Source organism: Mus pahari, chromosome 3 (assembly GCF_900095145.1).
Source record: "Mus pahari chromosome 3, PAHARI_EIJ_v1.1, whole genome shotgun sequence".
NCBI classification, from domain to species: Eukaryota; Metazoa; Chordata; class Mammalia; order Rodentia; family Muridae; genus Mus; species Mus pahari.
The window spans coordinates 111,885,657-111,913,286 of NC_034592.1; the positions used below are offsets into that span (position 1 = coordinate 111,885,657).

At 44.9% G+C, this 27,630-nt stretch overlaps 1 protein-coding gene across 3 annotated transcripts in view; it reads left to right on the forward strand.

The window, feature by feature from the left end:
- Positions 1–27,630, forward strand: part of Mertk (MER proto-oncogene, tyrosine kinase) — a 105,473-nt gene that overhangs the window by 2,188 nt on the left and 75,655 nt on the right. Inside the window, exons 1-2 of one of the 3 annotated variants that reach the window (XM_029536827.1) lie at positions 3,749–3,938; positions 26,851–27,259. In XM_029536827.1, coding sequence (XP_029392687.1) covers positions 3,848–3,938; positions 26,851–27,259 — 500 coding nt within the window. In that variant the 5' untranslated portion in view covers positions 3,749–3,847. Of the gene's footprint in view, positions 1–3,748; positions 3,939–16,903; positions 16,989–26,850; positions 27,260–27,630 lie in introns of those variants that run through there. The other 2 variants (XM_029536828.1, XM_021193630.2) reach the window with 2 other exon arrangements.

Consider the following 27,630-nt stretch of genomic DNA (forward strand, 5'->3'; position numbering starts at 1 on the left):
TTTCGAGACAGGGTTTCTCTGTATAGCCCTGGATGTCCTGGAACTCACTTTGTAGACCAGGCTGGCCTTGAACTCAGAAATCCGCCTGCCTCTGCTTCCCGAGAGTTCTTAAATTGACACTGAAAACAGATATTCCAACTTATTATTATAAACATTTTTCCAAGACCTCTAAGTGACCCCTCTTGCTTTTTGGAAGTAAGCAGGGTTCATTTGAATAAATGAATGAATGAATTTTGTGAAGTTCTTTAAGATAGTGAGCACGATATAATCTTTTTTTTTTTTTTTTGGTTTTCAAAATAGGGTTTCTCTGTATAGCCTTGGCTATCCTGGAACTCTGTAGACCAGGCTGGCCTCGAACTCAGAAATCTGCCTGTCTCTGCCTCCCAAGTGCTAGGATTAAAGGCGTGCGCCACCACTGCCCGGCAATATAATCATTTTTAAATTAACAAAATTGTGCTTTTTTTTTTTTAATTATTTTATCTGTATGGGTTTTGCTTGTATGTGTGTCTGTGTATCATGTGCATGCATAGTTCCCAAGGAGACCACCAGAGGGCACTGGGTCCCTGAAATCAGAGTTACAGGTAGTTCTGAGCCGTGCTGGGAATTGAACTTGGGTCCTCTGGAAAACTGTCAGTTCTCTTAACCACTGAGCCATCTCTACAGCTCAAAATTAGGTTTTTAAGCCTTACTTTTTGAAAGAATCTCTAGATAGTTCTGGAAGGAGTGGTCACAACGGATTGCCAGGTAGGGAAGATGAGTTGGGACATTGAACACTCATGTACCCCAGCCACTCCCCACATGACAGACAGATGTGGGTTTTCATAACAAACCCAATTGTGTTGTCCCCAAGTGAAACATCCTCCAATGGCTTCCTGTTCCTTGCCAGATTTCCAGGTCCTGTAAAGCTGCACAGGGCCTCCCCACACATGTCGTTTCCCCCCTCCCCCATTTGACTCATTTCTAGTCATTTCCCCCTGGTTGCTGCTGCTCTGGCCACCTCTGTGTCACCTTCCTAGCACTAAACAGCTTTTAAAAAGTATTTGTTGATTTTTTTTTTCTTGTCTATGAGTGTTTTGTCTGCATGTTATATAAGCATGCCTAGTGCCGAAGGAGGCCAGAAGAGAGTGTCTGAGCTCTTGAAATTGGAGTTTCAGGAAGTTGGAGACCACTAAAGAGAGTGCTGGCAACAGAGCGGCCCTCTGCAAGAGCGGTGCACACCCTTAACCACCAAGCCATCTCCCCAGTCCCCAAAGCTGATTTAAAAAAAAAAAATTAAATGCATTTCTCCGAGGACATTGACTTTGGATAAGATCCGTAGTTTCATCATAACTCAAAACACATGGCTCTGGGTTGGACCTCATCTATATGGAGGAAATACAGGGCTGAACTCTATGGACCTTGGGGAGGTGGCTATGTCTTAGAACCCCTAGACTATTTTTGGTACAGTGGGACACTTTCATAGAATTATTGTGTTAGAATAAGTTTTTGTCAACTTGACACAACCTAAACCATATCTAGGATGAAGGATGGTGAGCTCCAGAAGACTGGCCTATGGGTATATCTATTGAGGTCTTTTCTTAATTGCTAATTGATGAAGTGTGGTTCCAAGTTCCACCTCCTCCCTGGGGGACGTGCCAGCAGGATCTTGGTCCTGCTGTGAATGCCTGGGAGGTGTGTGTGTGTGTGGGGGGGGGTGGTGGCTTCTCTTTTAGGTTCAGAGACACAGCTTGTGTTCTTTATTTGAGGTGAACCAGGCCTCTATGAACCTTGGAGAGTGGGAAAGGATTTTCAGGGTGAGTGTGCATTGGCTGGGCTTAAGGTACTGGGAATGCTTCGTTTGCATAGAAAGGCATCCCAGGAGCTCTCTGGGCAGGTTCTTATTGAGAGAAAGGGAATAATTTGATGAAACCTGTACTTTCACCAAAGACTACTTAACATTCCTCAGGTAGAGGATGTGGGGGTCAGGCTCCCCAGATAAGGTCAAGTGGAGAAGAGGAAGCCTGGCTGGAAAAGGGAGTCCTACACTCCATTTTGGGCTGAGCTCAGGGGGCTGTCTGGTCATAGTAGACCACCTTAATAGCAAGGTTTCTCAACAATGAAGAAGGGCCCAGCCCATCGTGGATGGAGCCATTACCGGCTAGGTGGTCCTGGGCTGTATAAGAAAGGTGCTGAGCAAGCCATGGAACAGGCCAATGAACAGCGTTCCTCCTTGGCTCCTCCTGCAATTCCTGCCATCAGGTCCCTGCCTTGGCTTCCGCTGATGATCAGATTAACTTTACCTGCAAGCCAAATAATAAATTACCAAGTTGAATTTAGTCAGCCTCTTATCACAGCCACAGAAAAGCAAACTAGGACATCCTGGAAAGATGAGATGAGCAAGCAGCACACTGTAAATACTGAACCATTAGTGCTGTAATTACCAGTGGTGCTCCCAGATATTGAACCATTAGGGCTGTAATTACCAATGGTGCCCCCCTGGTATTTAGGCCTGCAGATTTGGGGTGGGTAATTCCTTTTCCTAGACAAAAGGTGTTGAGTAGAAGTTTTTTGTTTGTTTGTTTGTTTGTTTGTGTCTTTACTGGAATGCTTCCTAATTAAAACCTTGAACTATGAGGGTAAAAGGATCAGATGTAGCTCCGTTGGGTAGAGAGCTTGTCTAGCATGCGCAATACCCTGGCCGCAGTGCTCAGCACTGCATAAGTCAGGTATGGAGATTGGCTCACCAGGACTCACCTCTACATGAAGAGCTATTGGCAGGTGATGGCTGCTTGGGGGAGAGAGTCAGTTTTCTTTAGGAGTGTGGCTCTTGGTTGCCCACGTTCTAGTGGATGGACCTACACTCATGTGATACCTGCAGCACCAATTAGACTCAGCTCAAGCTGTAAAATATAAATAAAAAGAGGATGTGAACTTGGGAGGGGGATTCAGGAGGAGTTAAAGAGGGGATTTGGGTGGTAGATATCATCAAAATCCAGTATATACAAGTATGAAATTCTGTAATAGTAAATTTACAATTACACACACAACTATAATCCCAGAAGTCTGAGGTGTAGGCAGGAAGGTCAGAAGTTCAAGGTCATCCTTGACTACATATCAAGCTTGAGGCCACCCTGGACTATATTAGATCCTGTTTTCCCGCCCATCTTCCCTGCAGTGATTTGGTGAAGAGGTTGTGGGGTGGTTACTCTGGGTGCCTGAGTCCTTTGCTACAGCCCATTAGCGTTTTGCTTCCTAGTAATTCTGCCAGCAAAACCCAACTAGGAGGGCTGGAGGGATGACTCAGCAGGTAAGAGCACTGACTACTCTTCCAGAGGTCCTGAGTTCAATTCCCAGCAACCACATGGTGGCTCGCAATCATCTGTAATGGGATCCGATGCCCGCCCTCTTCTGGTGTGTCTGAAGACAACTACAGTGTACTCACATATATGAAATAAATAAATCTTTAAAATAATGAAATACCCAACTAGGAGCAGGCTTTCCCAGAAGAGACTAGCACTAGCAACCCCTGCCCCCTGCCTTCCTTGGGCCGTAGAGGCTTGACTTGCCAGAGGAATAGCTTCCTGTCATGTGCCTCACAGGAAGGCACAAAAATGAGGTCCAATTCTGGCTCCACTTTTCCTATGTAGCTCTTTGCCAAAGTGGGTGTGGGTTTGTTTTGTTTTGTTTTTTTATTTGTTCTGGTTCCGGCTTTTGAAGTGACCGAATCTAGGTCTTTCCTTTCCTTTGGTGGCCTCAGCAAGAAAATGAGCATTGTTAATTCTGTGCAGATATGAGGGTCTGTGTGTAGACTGGGCTGTGGAAAGTAGGGAGGAAGGTAGGTCCTGGGTGCCGTCTTGCTTCTCGATTGATGGCAGGTGCTATCAGAGATGTCTGTGGGCCAAGAGGGAGACCCAGCCTCTCCTCTCTCATGCTGGATATTCATCAGCTCCTATCCGTAGGTAAGTCTGTACCCCGTGGTTCCCCTTCATTGTGCCTGCTCTTTTGTCTGCAGCTGAAGCACTTAAGATGCATCCTGGCAGGGTAGATCCTTTCCAATCCATGAGCTCCATTTAGGGACTAAGAATGCTAAGAAACTTATCAAGCGAGGCTGCTCTTGATCACTGGGAATAGTTTTTGTTGTGGTTTGTTTGGTTTTTCAGTCTATGCCCTGGCTTGTGCTAGGTGGGAAAGCAAGAGCTTTACCAAAAGCAAGAGCTTTTGTGGGGACCTTACACTCACTTCCAACTTTGAGCAGATGGAAGCCTGTTGGTCCCTTCCCCTGACCTCTGTCAGTTGGTGGGCTCAGTGGGTGTGTGGGTACTTGAAGTCCCAGATAGCTTCATCTGGGTCATCTCCTCAGGTTGCACTATCTTAGTGACGAAGGCAGGGTGAATGTATCTTGATGATCTCACCAAGAAATCTGTATTTACCTCCAAAGTATTGTCCTTCTTGCCTGTTCATTTATCATCATTTGACTCAACGATCAAAGGGATTTTCTGCAAGTCTTGAGGTGGTAGAGGGGCAGATGGAGCAAAGGCAAGAAAAAGGCCAAAAGCAGAGATGTTGCCTTTGTGTAATGTGGTGGTTTTAATATGCTTGACCCATGGAAAGTGGCACTATTAGAAGGTATGGCCTCTTTTGAATAGGTATAGCCTTTTTGGAGGAAGCATGTCACTGTGTAGGTGGACTTTGAGGTCTCTTAGTACCCAAATAAGGACACTACATCTGGTACAGCAATTGGAGTTACTACCTGATTTAGTTTTCGATAGTCAGCTGTCTTTCTCCATGACCCATCTATCTTCTGCATGGGCCAGATAGGAGAGTTAATGGGAGATGTGGGAACCATCACCCCTACATCTTTCAAGCCGCTGATGGTGGCACTAATTTCTGCAGTTCTTCCAGGTATGTGATACTGTTTTTGATTCACTATTTTCNTTGGCAGAGGCAACTCTAAAGGCTTCCCTTTAGCCTTTTCAACCAAAATAGCCTTTACTCCATAGGTTGGGGAGCCAATATGAGAATTCTGCCAACTTCTAAGTATATCTATCCCAATTATACATTCTGGAACTGGGGAAATAGCCACTGAGTCCAGGGACCTATTGGACCTACTGTGAATCGGGACATTAGCCAAAACTTCATTAATAACCTGGTCTCCATAAACCCCTACTGGTGGGTCACAGTGTTTTTTAGGGTTTCCTGGAATCAGCATCAGTTAAGAACCACTATCCGAGAGACCCCAGAGAGTCTGATTGTTTCTGGTCCCTCATTCTGCAGTTACCCTTGTAAAAGGCCATAGGTCCCTCTAGGGAAGAACTTAAGAAAGGCTAACAGCAAAACTTTTAGGTGTCTTACCAAGATCCTTCCTCAGGGAGCCTGGCCACTCTTTCTTTCATTCAAGCGTTCTGCAAACTGACTCAAGCCTGGAAAACTGATTCACTGGCTGAGATTGCCTTTTGTCATGATCCAGTATTTTTAATTTGTATGAGAATCTTTCTGATAATACAGATCAAACAGAAATGCAGTAGGCTTCTTATCTATTTCATGCCTAGAAACACCATGAGTAATTAGCCGTACCAAAGGTCCCTACCAGTCATGCCATTATAAAATTCACCTTGCCTGTGCTGACCATTCATTACAGGTTAGGACATTATGTCCAGTGTTTTATCTATGTTGCCCTTTATGATAACTACGATCACCTTGCCTCTGGCGATTCAGTGCTGACACCTGGCCCCACTACCTCGGGGCCCAATTAAACCCATTGCATTTAATTCATCCAATTGAGCAGCAGCATCTCTGACCCTAAGGTCTGGCACGAGGAAAAGGGGGACAACAAAACTCTTCAAATGTGCCGGTGCCTCTCTCACCAGTTTGCATCTTATAGGATTCGTGAAGGTCGTATCTTCTGGGCCTTCCCGTTATGAAGGATTCAGTTTTACACAGCGTACCCACTCCAGCAGTGCAATTTCCCTGAGCCTTAAAACCCCTTTATCAACACTAAGACAAGGGATATCAGGGATCTCCAACTTCTTTTCTGAAGGCTGTCTTTTGATAAACCTTTCAGCCAACCATTCAAACAAACTTCTGACACCTTATTTTAATCAATTGAGCTTCCGTATCAATAAACTCAGCTTGATCTAATTTTATGTTCCTTCCACCATTATCCCATACCTTTAAAATCCATTTCTACACATACTCAGTACTAACAAACTCATTAAGCAACTTAGTAGTGTAGTGCACTTCCTAATGAACTACACTTCCTATCTCCCTGCTATGGGTCTGCTTTGCCTTGAGTTTGGTTATGGGTCTATTGGTGGGCCTTGAGGAACACCAGTATTGTCTTGCCTGCATTTTCTTTCTTTCTTTCTTTTTTTTTTTTTTTTAAGATTTATGTATTTATTATATGTAAGCACACTGTAGCTGTCTTCAGACACTCCAGAAGAGGGAGTCAGATCTTGTTACGGATGGTTGTGAGCCACCATGTGGTTGCTGGGATTTGAACTCTGGACCTTCAGAAGAGCAGTCGGGTGCTCTTACCCACTGAGCCATCTCACCAGCCCTTGCCTGCATTTTCTTAAGAGAAAATCATTGCCGGTTTATCAGATAGTGAAGGCTTTATATTCCTCAGGTGAAAAGGAATATTTCAAGGGTAGGGTTGAGGGTACTACTGCTTTAGGTGAGATAAACCCTTGAGAATCTAAAGGTTCGAAGTTCTCAGCTTCAACAGGGTCCTCCCACAAATCCCATTCCAAGTTATAGGATCCATTCTTTGCCAGAAAATGCCCTTTAGCTGCTGACACCCTCTGAGGCTGAGACTTTAATCACTGTAATTCACCCACCCTTATTATGAGGGCTTCAGTTTGATTTTCTGCAACTTGAATTCTATGGCTGCTGGAAAGAAGATTCTCTTCAAGGGCACATCTAGAAACTTCTAGATTGTTTATTTGAATCTGGAGCTGGTCAAGTTTATCATGGATCTCATTCCTTTATCAACGTATTAAGAACAACCAACCAGCAAAACCATTTTCCTTACTTCCCTCCAGAAGAAGAGTATAGAGTTTCATATACTAGGCTACCTAATCCATTGCCATTCACAATTGATGGGTCAGGATAAACAAAGGCATTTACCTCTACAAGGCTGAAATATAATTTTCACCCTGGGCCTTTTATATTCTCTGAGCTCTCAGGAGTGAGTAGGGAGGTTTCAGTAGCTAAAGGTGCTAGTGAATTAGAAGGTACCGGGAAATTATAAAGGCTATTCCAGATACTTAAGATTCGTCCTTATACTTCTGCTCCTCTAGACAGGCACCAACTTCTGTCTTAGTTTGGGTTTTATTGCTGAGAAGAGACACCATTACCAAAGCAAGGCTTATAAAGGCAAACATTTATTTGGGTCTGGTTTACAGTTTCAGAGGTTCAGTCCATTACCATCATGGCGGGACGCATGGCAGCATCCAGGCAGACATGGTGCTGGAGGAGCTAACTAGAATGATCTGAAGGCACTCAGGATTCCTGCAGGCAGCCAGAAGGAGGGTCTCTTCTGCACTGATCGTAGCTTGAGCACTAGAAGACCTCAAAGCCCACCCACACAGTGACACACTTCCTACAACAATGCCACACCTATTCCAACAACGCCATACCTCCTAATAGTGCCCCTTCCTGTGGGTCAAGCATATTCAAACTACTACATGTAGGTCAAGATCATACACAAGAAGTTTTATATCCAAACCCAAGATATTCTCATTTTATTTCATTAATCCAACAGTGCTTATCCCTCCCCCCCCCCCCCCCCCCCNCCCTTTTTTTTNCCTTTTTTTTTTTTTTTTTTTTAANCACAAGGGTTTTTCCCCCCCCCCCCCCCCCCAGCAATTCATTTGATGTGCCTATGTTTCTCTTTGTACTTAGAACCTTCCAGGGTTTCTCAGCTGGCCTCTTTAGAGGTGCTATCTAGCCCAGCATGATGTGGTCCAAATAGAGTTAGTTCCTGTCCTGTTCCCCTCTGGAGGGACTGTCTACAACTGGTGGGCCTTCGGTGTGCAATTAGGTAAACGCTGTCTGATACAGGTCCCTTTTCTAGCAGGTATATCCAATCTTTTGACATTACAACACATGTAGGGTTCATTTACATTCAGAAAACATGTAATTGAGTTATCAAATAAAATCACACACACACACACACACACACACACACACACACAAACCATAATGTTTAAAGTTAGAAGTTAGTTTACAATTTTATTTGGTTTGCACTCATAGCTACCCTCAGCCACATTCAGCCATGGGTTGGGCACCCTGGAGCTGCTTGGTCTTGCAAGCTCTAATTACCTCAGCATCCAGGGACCCTAAGCATGGTAGGATCTGCCTTAGCCACATTCTCACCTCATTAGACACACAAAGGAAAGCCTTGTTTGTTTTGGAGAAAATGTTGCTTTGCTATCTTAAGCCTTCAGGGCTTCTAGTTAAAGCTACTAACAGCAGGCCGGCCTCCTTTATGGCTTTGATGAGGAGTTTCACAAGCTAGAACAGGCTGTCTTTGTGGGGAACATTAGAACGGGTCTCACACTAGCTGAAGTTGCTTTCTGTCCTCACACTGCTCAAGGAACTCTCTGGGAGGTGATAAATATTCATGGATTCCCCATTGCGGCTTGTATCTGGTGGCTGGTGTTCCCGGTTTTGCTGTGAATGACCCTCAGCCTCTCTGGTACACAGGAAATGAAACCAGCCTGTAAGCATTTGACAATTCTCCACATGATTTAGAAATGGTGGATGAAATGAAAGTTCTCTAAAATTTTATGAACAAAATTTAAAAGGAAGCTCATTGGATTTAGAACTAGTTAAAACAATAACAACAGGGGCTGGAGAGATGGCTCAGCAGTTAAGAGCACTGACTGCTCTTCTGGGAGTCCTGAGTTGGAATTCCAGAAACAACATGGTGGCTCACAACCATCTGTAACAAGACCTGATTGCCTCTTCTGGTGTCTGAAGACAGCTACAGTGTACTTACATATAATAAATACGATAAATCTTTAAAAAAACAAAAAACAATAACAACAAAAGTCAATTTGGGAGACCAAGATGGAGGCTCTCATCTTAGGTTAGATTTTTGTCTTGCAGGGATATTTAGGTTACGTGCAATGCCCATTTATCAGCAGACAGAGCAGATAGATGAGAGTCTCCATAGCACACATTTCTACCTGGAGGGGAAGGAGGTGGCCCAGAGTGCTCAATCCTGCCTGGGATTCTCGAAGTGAGCAATGGTCTGTATCCATTCTGCAATGAGGAAATGGAGACTGAGGGCTGAGTCAGACTTAAAACACGATCACTCAGTTGGCTCTTTAAGTGTTGGTAGCGTCCATGTTGGCTGCCTGTGTTCCCCCACCCACCTCAGTGAAATGGCCCCGCCAGCTCTAGCTGGAGAAATTGAATAGTCTTGAAATGCAAAGTCATCTTATTAAAAATTGTAGACTTCCCTGAACAAACCATGAGGTCTCCTCATCAAATGTGCGGGGAGTGTGGGCCCTTGGGTTCTGAGGAGCAGGAAGGACCCTAAGTCATCCTGGAGTGGACAGGATGGGGCATGCTCTCTAGAGAAGGTAGCAGCAGCCTCAGGGCCTGGGGGGAGACTGGCATCGATTCTAAACATCTGTTCACTTAGTGTTAGGGTGTAATTTTATGTTTGGTGGTGGGGGAAAACGCCAATGTGCTATACATAATTAAATGCAAGCCATCTAAGTATTTTGGCTGAAGGATAAGAAAAAAGGCAACTAAAGCAGAGGCTATCAACAGGAGGTGAAGTGGTGCGTTTTTAGTTGTTTGTTTTGTTTTTCTAGACAGGCTTTCCCTTTATAACCCTGGCTGTTCTGAACCTTACTCTATAGAACAGGCTGTTATATAAGCCTCAAACTTAGAGAACTGCTTATCTCTACCTCTGGACTGCTGGGATTAAAGGCATTCGCCACCACTGCCCAACTAGGAACATGAGCTTTAAACTCATCTACAAAACATTAGCAAAACCCAACTGCCCAGGGCAGCCCAGGACCTATGGACTCTGTCTTTGGGAATGGAACCTGCCCTGTCTGGCCATGCTAAGCCAGTATGTCTACAGTCTGATACTTGCAGAAGGCTGGAGAGCCTTTTCCTACCTTCCAGGAGGAAGTGTAGGAAGAACCTGGCCATTAATTTAGGACTAAGGTAGTTGTGCTTAACCAAGGAAAGGAGTGGGTCTTAAGCCAGAGTGAGAACTCTGGACTGGAGCTTCAAGCCAGTTGCTGTCATGGTTTTAGAATCTTCAGGAAGAATAACAGGGCAAAGCTTCCTCTTTCTAAACCACACCACACAAGCTGTGATCCTAAGTAGGTGGGCCAACCAATAAATATCCTTGACGTTTTCTTTTTGCCATTGCCTTTTTTCTTTTCTAACCTATTCTTTAGTTTTTATACAGAAGACTTGCCTAAGGACGGCATATGAAGTCATATTTCCTCATGGCCCTACCGCCCAATGTAAGAGGTCAAAGGTTAGCAATGCAGACTGCTATTCACTTGTTTCAACCTTCTTAGTCTCACTTCATGTCAAGTTCATTAGTGGCATATAGATGGAAGTGCCCGGTTTTCTGTTTCATTTTTAGAGAGGCTCTTGTGTAGCCCAGGTTGGCCTGTGACTTGTTATATTGCTGAGTATAACCTTGAACTTCTGATCCGTCTGTCTCTACCTTTGGAGTGCTGAGGTCACAGAGGTATGGTACCATGTTTGGTTTATGCCGCGCTTGCTGGAGCTAGAACCCAGGACCTTCTATATACTAGGCAGGCACTCTACCAACTGAGCCACATCTCGGTTCATTTATCCTTACAGGTACATAAGTGAATATGTCATACACGTATTAATGCTGTGCAATAAAAATTTTTCTTTTAACAATCCATGATGTCATACATATGTTTCTGTGTATTGGAAGGGGCATGTGGGTACAGACAGATACCTGTGGGGGACAGAGGCATCAGTGCTCCCTGGAGTTACAGGTGATTAATAAGCCCCCAGATATGGATGCTGGGAATCTTTTTTTTTTTAAGATTTATTTATTTATTTATTATATGTAAGTACACTGTAGCTGTCTTCAGACACACCAGAAGAGGGCATCCAATCTTATTACAGATGGTTGTGAGACACCATATGGTTGCTGGGATTTGAACTCAGGACCTGTGGAAGAGCAGTCAGTGCTCTTAACTGCTAAGCCATCTCTCCAGCCCCAAGACTTTCTTTTGAAAGCCCCAATCTATCTATCTCTCAGGTTTTCCTAGAGAAAATTTCCAACTGCTGGGTTAAACCAGCCTTACATTTTTAAATCCTGTGGCTGGAGAGATGGCTCAGTGGTTAAGAGCACTGTCTGCTCTTCCAGAGGTCATGAGTTCAAATCCCAGCACACATGGTGTAATGAGAGCTGGTGCCCTCTTCTGGTGTGTCTGAAGACAGTGACAGTGTACTCACATACATAAAATAAATAAATCTTTGAAAAATTTTTAAAAAACCCTTTTATGTATATAGGTGTTTTGCCTGTATTATATATGTATGTATGTATGTATGTATGTATGTATGTATGGCTACACATGAATGCCTGGAGTTCTAAGAGGCCTGAGCAGGGTGTCAGAACTCCTCAAATGGGAGTTACAGAAAGTTGTAGGCTGCCATGAGAGTGTTCCCAGATACACAGAATTTTAAGTGTGGAACTTGATGAGTTTTGGCAAATATTCATGACATTAAGATAGCCCCCAACTTTTGTACATCTCCCAGTGAGCATAGACACTTATTTATAAGGCGAAGTGCTGAGCTGTGGGTTAGAGGCAGTCTTCTCTCTCAGAATGCCAGTTCTGTGTGTCTGTTCAGCTGTCTGCTGTTGTAGAACATCTGGACAGAGCCTTTGCTTCCCAAGGCTGCTCTAGATAAGTCTGCCCTCCTCAGGGCAGGTGGTAGCTGGTCTGTCAGTGCGGCTGAGGCTTCACTCCCTGGCCCCTCCAGGATTCTCATCTGGACCTTCCTCCTTGCCCTTGGTCGTCACACATGGGACCTCTCCTTCTGGTCAACCCCCATTTCTCCTTCCTGGCTATGGAGCCCCATTCGTGATGACCCCACCATGTAAAAAGGACAATATTTTTAAAGTATTCATTTTATTTTGGGTTTAAGTTTTTTTTAAAAAGATGTATTTACTTTATATATGTGAGTACACTGTCGCTGTCTCAGGCACTCCAGAAGAGGGCATCAGATCTCATTATGGATGGCTGTGAGCCACCATGTGGTTGCTGGGATTTGAACTCAAGACCTTCAGAAGAGCAGCCAGTGCTCTTAACCGCTGAGCCATCTCTCCAGCCCCCGGTTTAAGATTTTTTTTTTTTTTAATGTTACGAATGTTTACCTGCACATCTGTATGTAGTGAGGGCAAGCAGGCGAAGAGCAAAAGCTTTCTTCTCTGTGTCCTTTCGTGCAGATGGCCGCTAGAAGGTGTGCCCATGTTTAGGCTGGGTCTTCTCCCCTCACTTGAGCCGGTCAAGAAAAGCCTTCACAGGTATGGCCTGTTGCTTGGGTTTTAGTTGGTTCCAGATGTAGTTGACAACCATGATTAGCCATCAAAAACTGTAACTCCATACCATTACCTCCCCCCCTGCCCCCGTCCCTGTCCCTGTTCCTGGCAGTATCCATACAACTCTGGTTTTGCTCCTTTTGACGGCTTTAGCTTTGTCCAGAGTGCTTGTTGTTGTCTCAGATGTTTGTTTTTACATGTAATAGCCAGGGTTCTTAATTATACTTACTACAGAGAGTTGGCTAAAGCTCATCTCCTTTCTGATAAAGTTTTTGAAGTGGATGCTTTGCTCTGTCACTTAGAAGGGACTCGAACAAATTAGCCTTGCTAAGGTTTTAGTCTTCCAAAATACTTATTTTCTTTAAAAGATTTTTTTTTTCATAAGAGGAATTCAGCTTTCTGTGGTCTGGTGTACAGTATAGGTTTGGAAACAGCATGGTAGAGAAAATGAAGTTGAGGGCCGAGAGTCTCTCCTGGGTTTTGGAAACCCACCTCTGGGCCTTGGAGAGAATCAACTCCAGACCCCACTCCCTCTTGGTGAGAGAGAACCAGGCTTTCTGCCTGTGGCCAGAAAGAATTGCTTTAAAGTCTTTCTGGGGCAGTTGGCAGACTGCCAGAGGGGAAAGGCCTGAAAACCCTTGGTTAAATAAACAGTCTATGTTCACATTTACCATGAGTTGTGGAAGGGTCTAAGTCAGCAGAATTGGTTCCATATGTTTAGCATCTCCAGTCTAGGCATGACTAGTTGCAACTGAAATGAGGCAGATCAGATGTTGCTGTTGTGGAACTACTCCCTGCCCTTGGTCTGTGCAGGCCAGATCCTGCAGCGTTTCCCTCCAGCGCCTGTCATCGAAGATGCATGGGATAGCTCCACTTCATGGCTGCTAAGAGGCCAGACCCTGCGTCTGAAACCCTTCTCATCATGTCTTCCTCCATCTCCCAAGGGACACCCGGTAAAACCTGGGCTTATCCAAGGGGTGGTCAGCTGCCACATGCATTCCCCAGAAAGAGCCCAAGACAGTTTAATCAGGAAAATCACTAGAAGAGATTTTTCAAGATCTTGGTGCCCAAACTGTACCTCAGGCATAAAAATTTTAAAAACCTTCCTTGGAAGGCTCTGGTGTTCTGCCAGGGTTATAAATGTGGTAAGCACCAGGCATGGTGGCGCACGCCTTTAATCCCAGCACTCGGGAGGTAGAGGCAGGCGGATTTCTGAGTTCGAGGCCAGCCTGGTCTACAAAGTGAGTTCCAGGACAGCCAGGGCTATACAGAGAAACCCTGTCTCAAAAAAAAACAAAAAACAAAACAAAACAAAAAAAGTGGTAAGGGGTTAGAAAGGATAGTGAGAGTTTGCACTCAGAGTCTGGAATGTTCTTTCTGGCTGAATTGGGACCTCTCTACAGAGAGCACCTAGGGGCTGGGGCCTACCTAGGAAACTGATATTGCAGAGGATTTCTGCTGAGAAGGAGCCTGATACCCATGTCAAAAAGTAAGAAGTACTCTAGAGACATCACAGAGTTGCACTTAAAGCCCTGTGGGTCAAGGGGTAAACATGGTTCTCTTTTCTCCCCCCTCCTCTTTAGCCCAGAGAAATGCGTTGGGGCAAGGGTGGTGAGGTTGTCATTCTGGTAAGTTCTTTATACTTTGGTCAGATCTTTGGGGCCCTTCAGACACTCTGTGAATGAGTGCCATAAAGCTCTGGCTCCAAGTAATCTCATATGCCACATGGTGGCTGTTGTCTGTTGCTTAGGTGTGAAAGTAGTGGCCCGTGTAGCATCTGACATACCATGTACGCCCCCTGGGTCCGTGTGGAAAATCTGGCCTGGCCAACACTGTGCCTCACTGGCTACTTTCTTCCCACTGTGCGGGCAGCTCTGGACTTTTGCTATCACCGGGGGTTTTACCTCCTGTTGAGCCACAGCTGTGACCTCTTGCAAGCACATGTGACCACTGGCCACTTACTCCCCTCTTTTCAAGCCATCAAGCCCCATTCCCATCCCCCTGCCCACCTACTGCTGACAAGGTCTGGGGCTGTACACTTACACCCAAGCACAGCTCCAGAGTCTTTAATCTCTCAAATGGCCTTTTAACTGTTTCCAGTGGTCTGAGGGCAGTCCATCTGGCGAAGTTAATGATTACTATGTACAGTTTAGAACTGGTCAGGACAAGTGATCTCTGTCTGAAGGTTATATTTTCCCTACTCCCTTTTTAGAGACAGTGCCTCATACATCTCAAGACTAGTCTCAGATTCTTTCTAGCCTAGGGTGACCTTGAACTTTGTTCCTCTTGTCTTTCCCTCCTCCTGAGTGCTGGTGTTACAGACCTGTGCTTCCAGGACCAGTTGTAAGCAGCGCTGGGGAGCAAGCTCATACAAGGCTAGCATCTGAGCTCTACCACCGTCCCCAGCACATGAGCTGCACCACCAGTCCCATTCTGTTACTCTCTTTTAATTCAGAATCCTTTGCATTTGCATAAAGTCAGACTATACCAAGTGGAAAATTTTTGCCTTGTTTTTACCAAAAAAAAAAAAAAAAAAAGAAGAAGAAGAAGAAAAGAAAAGAAAGAAAGAAAAAGAAAAGAAAAAGAATAAGAAGAAGGAGGAGGAAGAGGATGGAGAAGAGGAGGAGGAGGAGGCCACTCAGCTCCACAATGCGGGGGTGCACCCAGAATGGAAGATCAGCGATCTGGCCTCCTCTTCTGAGGAAGGCAGGAGTACTGCATATACAGACCATGTGTTCCTGAAAGAAGCCTTCCACGGAATACCACAATAACAGATCATACCACAGGGAGGCCACAGGGCTGAAAGGAAAACACAGCATGCTGAGGCAAAGCATCCTATGGCCCAATCATGGTACATAGGACCCCGTGCACCTATGGATTGAAAACCAAGAACACCCTAGAGGATGCAGTTGAGAAAGAGTGGAAAGAGCAGCCCATAGGTTCTGCAGCCTGGCATTTCAGGTTCACTCCTACTCCATCATCTGACCCAGGAGCACTCTTCCCAAATCCCAGCATTCCCTGTGGATTGGGATCATGGTATATAAATAACACCCCAGGATGAAGGCATAAGGAACAGGCTCACTAACCAGGACCCTCTGCCCTACAGGGCTGCTGTCTTGCTCAGCCCACAATTTGGAGAGACTTCAGATCCAGAAAATCTGTTTGATGTTCCCTACCTACTGCCCCAGGGCCTTCAGTGTCAGCTTTCTTTTTCCACCTTGGACTATGGTCGCTGAGCTTCAAGAGAATTAAAATGAGATTCCTGTTAGAAAAGTCTTGTAGAGGCCAACCCAGGAGAGACAAAGATCTCAAGAGCTAAGAGCTCAAAGGGTACTTTCCCTGGGATTCATGGCTGCCGGTACTTCGCCATGGTCATTCCCTACGCACTGTCCCTAGTGGATCCCATTGGTTATTCTCAGAGCTTGTTTTCCCAAGGCATCAGAAATTACTACTTCAGAAGACCACCAGGCCGGAGTTCAGAGGAAGGCCAATGAGCACCACTTCAGGCAGGATGCGGAGAGTGTATTCCAAGTCTGGCCTCCATGGTCCATTTTTTCCTCTGGGTTTCAGACATCGTAAGGTTAGGGACATCCTAAATGTCAAGGCAGCTGGAGAAGGGGAAACCTGGCAGCTTAGAGTGTTCTATGAAGGCTGGGAATTGGACTCAGATAGTTGAGTGCTTGCCTATCGTACAAGATTCTCCAGTACCCCATAAACTGGGTGTGGTGGCCCATGACTAGTCCTAGCATTTGGGAGGTGGAAGCAGAAATGAATGTCAGATGATCAGGGTCACCCTCGGCAACACGTCAAGTTTGAGGCCAGCCTGAGTTACATGAGACCCTGTCCAAAAAGAAAACAAAAATGTACTGTACTATTATCCTGACCTTGGGTACCAAATCTCAGACTGTTTCTGTTTTGCGTTCCCACTCCCTTTAGCCACACTGAGGATTATGCATTGCTCAACTGTAGGGCACCATTTACACACATGGACGACACTGCAGCTGCACCCCAAAGTTGTGCAGTCCACATCTCAAGGCCACAAAGAGAGTCCTGGTCCCAGTACCAAGCCTGAAAGTCAATACTTTTCAAGTAGGAGGCAGCAGAAGGGTTTTAATAGCTCATCATCAAAGGAGAAAATAATAAAAATAATAGCTAACCTTCACTGATTACTGTGAGCCACACATGGTAATCTGTAATGCCTTTATTCCTAATAGTGACCCTGGGGATACGAGTTTTGCCACCCCATTCTCCTTGGGAGGAAGCAGTGCACAGCAGCTCAGCTCAGGCTGCTCTCTCTCTGTAGCTCCAGCACCCTCTGCTGCTCCTTACTTATGCCTTACTTTTTCAGATTGGACTATGGGAGCAAATGTTGATGGCCAAACATCTACGTAGGTGCACTTGGAGATGAGTTGTCTTCTGGGTCATCTGGAGAATGGAGAAAGTCCAGGTGGAGTGCAAGTACTGCCTGACTCAGGGGTGGTCCCAGAAATGGGGAGTCTTCTCCCCAGTCACTCAGCAGCTTGTTTGCTTATAACAGCTTGGCTCATCTAAAGCTGAAAGCTACAACAACCCCAAATTGTTATAAAAGGTTATCTTGCAGGGTTGGGATTGCAAAATAGTTTCCATTTTATGTGATTTTTTTTTTAAAAAAACAACAAACCAGTGATACCTTTAAACTGGAAGAGCTTGGTGTCAAGGAATAAATTATGTAATGGAAGTTAGTACCTCTTTCTTCTGCTTTTAAGCTTTGCCTTCTGAGAAAGAGTCATACATCTTACTGAAGAGAAAGCAATTACTTCTCTGACCCCTTGGTCCCACGGTGCTTGAAAAGAGAAGAAACTGCGGTAGTCTCTGCCCACAGTGAGGAAGTTCAGTCTTCCCTCTGAAGGTCAGGTGACATCTGCTAAAACTGCTAACAGGCATATTAGCAACAGAAAAAGCACATGAGGGGCTGCGGACATGGCTCAGAAGGTGGTAAAGTGCTTGCCTGGCATTTATGAGGTCCCCGAAACAATTCCTAGCACCACATAAAACCTAGCATACTTCTAGCACTCAAGAAAATAGAGACGGGCTCAAGAGATGTCTCAGTGGTTAAGAGCACTAACTGCTTTTCCGAAGGACCTGAGTTCAATTCCCAGTAACCACATGGTAGCTCACGACCACCTATAATGGGATCTGATGCCTTCTTCTGGTGTATACGGTGTACTCATATACATACAATAAATAAATAAATCTAAGAAAGAAAGAAAGAAAGAAAGAGAGAAATAGAGAAAGAAAAAGAGAGAAGGAAGGAAGGAAGGAAAGAAAGAGAAAGAAAGGAAAGAAAGAAAGAAAGAAAACAAACAAAAGAAAGAAAGAAAACAAACAAAAGAAAGAAAGAAAACAAAAGAAAGAAAGAACGAAGGAAAGTTCAGAGTCAGCCAAGGATATGTAGAGAGCTTGAGGCTAGCCTGAGTTACATGAAACCCTGTCTCAAAACACGCATACATTTATCCATATTCATAAACACAGGGCAGATGAATATGCATATAAGTGAGGTGCGCCCATCCTCTTGTAGAAAGTAAAGGAGAGCACTTGGCTTTTTAGGGAAGAGAATGAATGAATGAATGAATGAATGAATGAAGAGAACAAACAGTGGATGGCCTAGAGCAAACTTCCTCTGAGCTGTAGATAAGAGGTCTGATTCTAAGCCCTTCCCTAGGAAATGATTTCACTCTGGTTTGGTTAATCAAAGTCAATTAAAAGAATGGGGAAGTGGTGTCCTTCCAGATTATAGATCTATTTAATTAGATAAAGAGTAGTCTCTGGGCAGTGATGATGCATACCTTTAATCCCATTAATCCCAGCTCTTAGAAGACAGAGGTAGGTGAATCTCTGAGCTCAAAACCATCCTGGTCTATAGAGTGCCAGGAAAGCCAGGGCCACACAGAAACCCTGTCTCAAGGGAAAAGAAAAAAAGAAAGAAAAAGAGAGAGAAGAGAAAAAAAGAAAAGAAAGGAAAAGAAAAGAATGACCTTTTTGGTATTAACTCCTCTTCAAGTACTCTCAGTTTCAAACACAAAGCCATATATTTGGAATACTGTTTTCTGAGCCCCAGTACTACCCCATAGGCAAAGATGAACAACACGGAGGCTTCAGAGTGCTAAAAATAAAATGTAGTGTTCAAGGACACCACCTATACAGAACAAAGAACACACCAAGCAGATTTTACTTCTGTAGAAGGGAGCATCACTTCCTTTGATTAGCAGTCATCCCAAACTGGAAGGGTTCTTCCAGGGTGTGTCCAGATAGACTGGGGAAGTTGATAAATCCCTGTGGGTGAACTGTCCATCTATGATGTTTCTTTCTACTTCTCTGAGAGTCTTTTCAGCCTAAGGGAATGAAGTCTTGACTGTTCTTGGCTTGGGGACAAGGCCCCAAACATATGTTGTAGGTCTACAGCATTAAGCCTGTTGCCATGGTCATGTGGAATCTTAATGATGAGAATGTAGGGGTTGAGTACCACAGGTGTCTGCTCTAGATAACTGAATGTGCTGTCCTAAGGTTTTGGACTAACCTATAGGATCTGTAATGGTTTGAATGAGAGTGGCCCCCATATTTGAATACTTGATTTCTAGTTGGTGGGACTGTTTGGGAAGGATTAGGAGGTGTGGCCTTGTTAGACAAGGTGTGTTAGTAGGGGTAAGCTTTCAGTTTTCAAAGGATTCTTGATATTCCCAGTGGATTCTCTCTGCCTAATATCTGTGGAACAGCTCTCAGCTGTTCCTTTATTCCACCATCATGGACTCTAACCCTCTGAAACTATAGGCCCGATTATATGTTCTTTGGTCTTAGTATTTTGTCACAGTAGTAGAAAAGTAACTAAGATAGGACCCATCAGCCTTTAATCAGTGAGATTGGAGTGTTACAAGTGAACATAAGGGCTCAATGACTCCAACTATTATCAGTCCTTCAGTGACAGGCCTTAGTCCTGATCCCTGTTCTAAGGACATGGAATAGTGTCCTGCCCTTACTGTGTCTCCTAGGGTTTATAGAGTGCGAGGAACTGGAAGGCTCTTTAGGATTCCTCTATACTCCTTCTTACCCCAACTCTTGAGAAAATGTGTTTTTTACCTGTGAAGTCAGGGGGTTTAGGGAGGCTTGGCTCTGCCTCTTAGCAGTTGCTGCCCCATGTCTAACTTGGACATGAAGCCTCGGCCTACTAGGCGAATCCTGGCCTCAGGCACAAGTGAAAGGTTTTGCTAATTACTCTTTCCTGGACTCATACTTCGGCTTAAAAACTGAAGCCTGAGATTCTCCTTTTAACTCTAAATGAGTAGTTCCCCCTGGAGATAATTCGAATCCAGAGGGTTGTATACAATGAGAGGACCTACTTGTACCAGAGTTAACCAAGAGAAAATTCCTAGTTATAAATAAGTATAACTAAAAATAACTGATATCTTTAGGCTGTTGATGGGACCTTAGTATAAAAGAGCCCTGATGCCCCTATTCCTCTTTGAATGCAATAGGGAAAACCAACGTACGCAGGATAGACACTAACAGCCCATGTATAGAGCTGGAGCCCTGAGAACTGGGCTGACTGATTTACCACCCCTAAGGGTCCTCTCATAAGGACTTAAGTTTACCTCTCATAGAGCTGTCCCCAGTGCTAGTTAGTGAGACATTAACAATCCCAGTTCCTTCTTCTCTTGGGGGGAACTTCCCTGTGGGGAACTAAAGTCAGGAGTTTCTCCTGGAGGATCAGAGGGCCGGTCAAAGTTTAGAGTTCTCTTTCACATTGTTCAGTTTCTCTTCTTAGCTGGGATGGGGAGGGGTAGCTGGAATAAAGTGGGGGAGCTTCTGGCCTAGTCAGAGGGCTCAGTTTCTCTGCTGTCCTAAGTCAGTCAGTCCAAGCTGAGGACATGGAGAGTCTACCTGAGGAGCTGGTGGGTGAGCAAATCCTGTCAGCTTGATTGTTTGGATCAAGTTGGGGCTGGTCAAGGATAAGTGGGAAGCAAGAGATAATGTCTGTTCAGGAACCTCTGACATTGTTCCTGTTCTCATTGGATAAAGGAGCACAGGTCCATGCCCTCCAGTAAAGGGCATGGTCAATTTCTTCTTGGGAAATCAGATAAACTCTTACAATTAAGGTATTCAGTTAAGAGCTGAGAGACTCACTTTGAAGTATAAGGGTAGGTTCCTTGGTCCAAATAAAACAATATCATTCAGTTTTCCTTGTTGTTTCTATGTTTTAAGTTATTCTCTTCTTTAAGCCTAAGTCTTAATGGACTGTCTGGGAGAATCTGTCTCTTTATTTTCTTGGAGCTCATTTTGGCCTGATTATTCCCCATTCCCATCCCTAACTCAAGAATTCCCGAGAGGCTCAGCGCGGCACTCCTCACTGTCCCTAAGGGGCAGGTTTTTTTATACTCCAACTCTGCCAGTTCACCCAGCTCCATCTGCTTCCCTTGCAGGACAGTGTTTAATATTGGTACCTCTCAATGCTAGGTAGATTGGTATAATCCCATGACTGCATCCAGAGGCCTGGCCTGCTAATAAGTCTTATGAGAACTCTGAAGAACTATAGAACTGTGGAGGGGGCTCCATGTTCACACCCTGCTCAGTTCTTTATCTCATTCACACTCAGACAACCCCTGAGGGTCCCAACCACTAAGGCCATACTTTGACTTTGGTTTACTTTGGTCTTGGATAGAGTTGCATGGTTGCCTTTGTGCACAGGCCCTTGTGTTGCTGACTTTTCTGTCATTGCTGATCTAGGGAATATCAAACGTCCAGCTAGAGGGCCACAGCCATGGGGCTGGCCATTAGACACATTTCTCCAATGGCATGACTTTGGACTTCTTTGCAAACGGAATTAGAATCCTGGATGAGCCCCCGAGTTGTTGGAAATAAAACATGGGGGCCCAAGGAGCCTCTGATCCTGCACAAAGAACACATGGACATGCTATTATTCTTTTGATAGAAAAGATTTGGGTTCTTTATCGTTGTGTTCCTCAAAAGTTGCGGTAATAAATAGCATCCTTGAGGTCGGTAGAAACACATGACCACAGAGAACAGCCCAGGTCAGAGCAGGACTGAATGGAACCCACAGACTAGAACGAGCATAGGCTTGGCTTGTGAATGAAGCTTGTTTGTTATGGCTGTATGTAAGGAGCAAAGTAGGGCCCCTTCTCTAGGGCCCCACTGATCACCACCGCTCCTTAAAATAAATTAACCCTCTCACTGTGGCACACTCATCTGCCTAGATGAATGAGCTCAAGGCTAGCCCCCAGATGACCCATAAAGCCCAATGCAATGAGCTCAAGGCTAGCCCCCAGATGACCCATAAAGCCCAATGCCATTCCCAAGCCCATGAAGATTTCAAATGAAGGAAACGTAGAGAGCCTTTTGATAGTAATGGATATCAGGATTCAGTGGGCACCCCCTGAGGGCTTCCAGGCTATCAGATCCCAGAACAAGGAATCAGAGACACCTGGATGGCAACAGAAGCAGGACTGATTTGGGGAGGGGGGATGATATATTTCCAAGAAAGGAAACTGAGCTGAAAATGCTGGAGTAAGAAGAAAGTTTAGAAGCTCTAACGGCCACTGCCACAGCCACATTATACAAAAGGTGGGGTGCTTATGTCCCATCAGGTTTTTGGGGTCATTTTCATAGAGTGGGCTTTCTCAAGCATACTGTGACATCTATTTCTATTTAGAAATAAGGGGGCTGTGAGATGGCTTAGAGGTTAAGAGCACTGGCTGCTCTTCAGAGGACCTGGGTTCAATTCCCAGCACCACATGGTAGGTAACAAATGTCTGTAATTCCAGTCCCAGAGGATCTGACACCATCTTCTGGCCTCCATAGACACTATAGCACAGAAACACACACATATGTATACACATTTAAAAATAAATAAAAATAAGAAATAATGTGCCTACCCAGGTAAGAAATGACTACACACACTTTGAGATTAATTTGGGAGAAGCTCTTTCCTTAAGTGCCTGGTTGCCTGGTACCAATGCCCAAATAAGAGTCAACCTCAACAGAAGATTTCATTAGCTTATATAAAATGTATACCGTAGCTCATGCATGTTCTGTGTTCTGCCATCCTCAAATCTCTTTTGGGTCCCAGCCTCAGGTTCTACTTCAAGCAGTTTAAGTGGAGACGGGAGTCTGAAAGTCTGGCTACTTGGATAAGTAGGAGATTTGCGCAGTAAAGATATCACATATTCCCAGATTTATAAGTACACCAGTGTTGGTCTTTATCAAATAGTTGTTACCCAGAGCCATTTTGTCCACCTCACAGAATTTTTCTTTCTTTCTGATAATAGCAAAGGGAGGGGACTTAATGATGGCTGTGACCCTGTACCCTGCCCATGCCCCTTAGAGGTATGTGTTTGTTATGAGAACCAGGTCCTAATGGCAGGTCATAAGTCACTGCCATCTCCTTTGTTGTAGGGAGCAGAGCCTAATGGCTGGTCAATCCTGGTGAATAAACATTTACATCCTAGCATCCTAAATTTCACTTATCTCTAGCAGGCCTGGTTAACGTAGTACTTACCTTTGGGTATTGTGGAAGCAGAACTTCTTTGGTCAAATTCCACTTGTGTAACTTAATCCTTAGCATATCTAGTGGTAATTCTTTATATAATACCAATACTGTAATTTTAAGTTTCTTCTATATCAGTTCTATACAACTTCACACCACATGTCTCATTAGCATCTTAAATGTCTTCTCGTGTGTGTATGTATGTGTGTGTGTGTGTTTTAAGAGTTTTCTTTCTTTCTTTCTTTCTTTTTAAAGATTTATTTATTTATTTTATGTATGTGAGTACACTGTAGCTGTACAGATGGTTGTGAGCCTTCATGTGGTTGTTGTGAATTGGATATTTAGGACCTCTGTTCACTCTGGTCAACTCTGCTCACTCAGTTCCTGCTCACTCTGGCCCAAAGATTTATATATTGTTATACATAAGTACACTGTAGCTGACTTCAGATGCACCGAAAGAGGGCATCAGATCTCATTACTAGTGGTTATGAGCCACCATGTGATTCCTGAGATTTGAACTCAGGACCTTCGGAAGAGCAGTTACCCACTGAGCCATCTTGCCAGCCCCTAAGAGGTTTTTTTCTTTAATTTTCTTCATACAGGGTATTTTGACCATATCATTTTTAAGACTTATTTCTTTAATTTTTGAGATTATAATTATATTATTTTCCTCTTCCCTTTCTTCCCTCCAAAACCTTCCCATTTATCCCTCCTTTCTGTCTTTCAAACTAAGGGGTGTGGGTGTGTGTGTGTGTGTGTGTGTGTGTGTGTGTTAATGGCATGAGTCATAGGTTACCCTCTGGGCCTCTGAAATGCTCTTGAACCTGTGGCGTCTGTTCTAGCTGGCTCCAGTCTGCCTCGTTAGGGAAGAGGGTGCCCTTGGCCTACAGGAGTTTCTAGCAAACTAAGGCCTGGGGTACCACATCCTTTGCTGCCTTGCTTTCCTTTGTGTCTTACATTGCCTCCCATCTGACATCCATCCCAATTTCTAGGAGGAATCTTGAGAGTGGACCCCAGAGTAAGAGATCTAGGTAGAGTGGTTCCCAAAGAGGTGAAGGGTGTCCTGAGAGGTTCCTTGTGGACAGGAGCACAGCTGAGCAGTAGACACGTAGCCGCAGTGACGAGGCATAGAGGAAGCTACAGGAGAGGTCCCCTGGTCCTTCTTGTCGTGCTCTCAGACTTCTCACTTCTCTTCTTCACTAGCCACCTGAGTGTTTGATTAGACACTCAATATGAAATGCTATTTGTAAAAATTCAAGCTTAACTGGTGTCTATCTTAATTAATTTTCTACTGATATAAGACACCATGACCGATGCAATTTATAGAAGAAAGACTTTGACACGAGTTCATGTCAGGGAGTGTGGCAGCAGGTAGGCAGGCATGGAGCTCGAGCAGTAGCTAAGAGCTTGCATCTTGATCCACAAGCAGAAGGCAGAGCCCACTCCCAGTGATACTTCTCCTCCAACAAGGCTACAGCTCCTAATTCTTTCCAAATTGTTTCATCAACTGTGGGAGCACATATTCAAATAGATGAACCTTTGGGGGGTTCATTCTCATCAACCACCACAGTATCCTGTGTTTTTCCTTCCTCCCCTTCTCCTATCTTCTCTTCTCTCTTTCCCCATCTTCTCTTCCCCTCTCTTCCCCTTTTCTCCCCTCTTTCCCCCTCTCCTCCTCTCCTCTCCACTCTGCTCTCCTCCCCTCTCCTTCCCTCCCCTCCCATCACATCTGGCTTAAGGTTTTTTTTGGGGGGGGGGTTGCTTTTAATTTTTAAATAACATTTATTTCTTTTGTGTCTATATGTGGAGGTCAAAGGCCAACGTCAAGAAACCAGTTCTCACTGGACAATTATTAATTATTAATTAATGTGGCACACGCGTTTATCCCAGCTCTTGGGAGGCAGAGGCAGGCGGATCTACAGTTTAAAGTTTAAAGCCAGCCTGGTCTACAGAGTGAGTTCCAGGACAGCCAGGGCTACACAGAGAAACCCTGCCTCGACCCCCCCCCCCCAAAAAAAAAAAACCAGTTCTCTTCTCCTCCTACCCATGTCACTGGGATATTGGACTCAGATCGTCAAGCTCAGCAACAAGTGACTTAACTCACTGAACCCTCTTGCCAGCTATGGCTTAATCCTAAGCAGAAGTCACAATGCTCCCTGTCAGTCCCTCAGCAGGTAAGGTGTTCTAAGCAGGAGAACCTTAATCCCCAGTAAGGCCTGGTGCTCCAGGGCACTGCAAAACGCTAACCCACAGCACAGAATGCTAGACTGTGTCTGCCTTACTCACCGCTGCAACCGTGCACTGCCAACTTATTTGAATGAATAGCAACCAGGGGAGAATGTGTGTTCCTCAAGTGCCACTCACAGAAGCTCAAGTGCAGGGACCATGAGCCTCTATTTTTAGAAATAGTTGCAGGCCAGATGAAATAAAAACATCTCCTGCCTCGTTCGTGTGGGCATGTGTTTGCTAGACGCTCCAAGTCTGGCACACAAGGGAACTTGCTCTGTTGGATGCAAAACTTCTAAACCGGTGTCTTTGTGACCCACAGTGGATGTTCCGGTTGTCTGACTGAGCAGATGGGTAGTAGGAAAGGTGACTTTAGGCCCTCGTATAGCTGTCCCCTTCCTGCTAGGTTATGTATATAGAACTTGGATGGAGTCGCCACTTGACAAAAATGGTTAGAGAAACTTTGTTGTTTACATTTTATATAGTTGGTGTGTGTGTGTACGGGAGGCGGTGCTCATCCTGCTGCACATGTGGGGAGGTCAGAGGCCAGTGTGTAGGAGTCAGTGCCCTCCTTCCACTGTGTGGGCTCTGGGGATGGAACTCAGGTCATCAGCTTGGCAGCAGGCACTTTCTACCCACTGAGCCATCTCACCAGCCCAAGAACTAACGAACTTCCCCCCGCCCCTCCCCTTCCCCCTCCCCCTTTCCCCTCTCCCTCTCCCCTTCACTTCCCCTCCCCCTCCTTCCCTCCCTCCTTTCCTTTCTTTTTCTGTTATTTTCTTTCCTTCTTTTTTCATTTTTTCCAGAGAGGGTTTTTCTATGTAATAAAACCCTGACTATTCTGGATTCGCTTTGTAGACCAGGCTGGCCTGGAACTCACAGAGATTCATCTGCCACTGCTTCCCGAGTGCTGGGATTAAAGGCGTGCACCACCACACCAGCCAGAATTTTCTTAGGTATTCTTTAGCCCCGTGGTTCTCAACCTTCCTAATGCTGTGACCGTTTAATACAGTTCCTCCAATTGTGATGACTCCCAACCTTAAAATGTTATCATTGCTACTTCACAACTGTAGTAATTTTGTTTCTGTTATTAGTCACCATGTAAATGTTTTTGGAAATAAAGTTGCCACAGTGGCAGAGACCCCACAGACTGAGAAATGCTGCTTTAGAAGGCAGCAGGCACACAGTGTGAGGATGGTCCTCAGATGTGCCTGTCTGTCAGGATGCTCTCCCAGCCTCTTCTTTTGTTAAGGCGCTAAGAACCGAACTGGGGGACCTGTGCATGCCAGGCAGGTGCCCTACCACTGAGCTCCATCCCAGCTCTTGACTCTTTTGAGACAGACTTTCACTGTGTAACTCAGGTTGGTCTTGAGCTCGTGACCCTCCTTCCTCAGCCTCACAAATGCTTGGATGACAAGCGTAGGCCTTTATACTCAACTTCTTGTTTTTCTTTTCTGAGGCCACTGAGGATGCTCTGCTTCACTGACTGTGGACTAAACAAAAATTTTCCTCATCTTAAAGGCTAAACCTCCAATATTCTGCTCCGCAGGTACTGCCGAGAAGGGGGAAGAGACCGAGCCAGAGCGGCTATTTTCAGGTCCTTTACCAGGGAGCCTCCCAACTGACCACAGGCCATTCTCTGCTCCTCACTCCAGTGGGGACCAGCTGCCACCATCCCAGACTGGAAGATCACATCCAGCACACACAGCCGCTCCTCATGTGGCCTCTGCAGCATCAAAGCTCCTACCTCCTGTTGCGTTTAATCACACCATTGGACACATAGTACTGTCGGAACATAAAAATGTCAAATTTAATTGCTCCATCAATATTCCTAACACGTACCAAGAAACAGCTGGCATTTCATGGTGGAAAGATGGAAAGGAATTGCTCGGGGCACATCATTCAATCACACAGTTTTATCCTGATGAGGAAGGGGTGTCAATAATTGCATTGTTCAGGTATGTGTTCTCTCTTTCTAAATTTCATTATGCTAATACTACCTACAAAGCAGAATCCTCGAGTAAAAATCACCCTTGTTATGTTTGTTTGTTTGTTTGTTTGTTAAGCAATCTTGATCCCTTTAGAGTGTGGAGAAATAGTTGACCTGACTGTGTTGTTGATTTCTTTTAATTGCCATTGCCTCATGGTATCTGCTGGCTAACACACCCTCTGAGGGTTTAGAGGGACGCTCCCAACTCATCTAAGGTCAGTACTAAGTATACCTTAGATCCAGGGGCTACCAGAGAGTGGGAAACTGTGTATGAAGAGGGTATATTGTGCCTGTGTGTGAGTGTGTGTGTGTGTGTGTGTGTGTGTGTGTGTGTGTGTG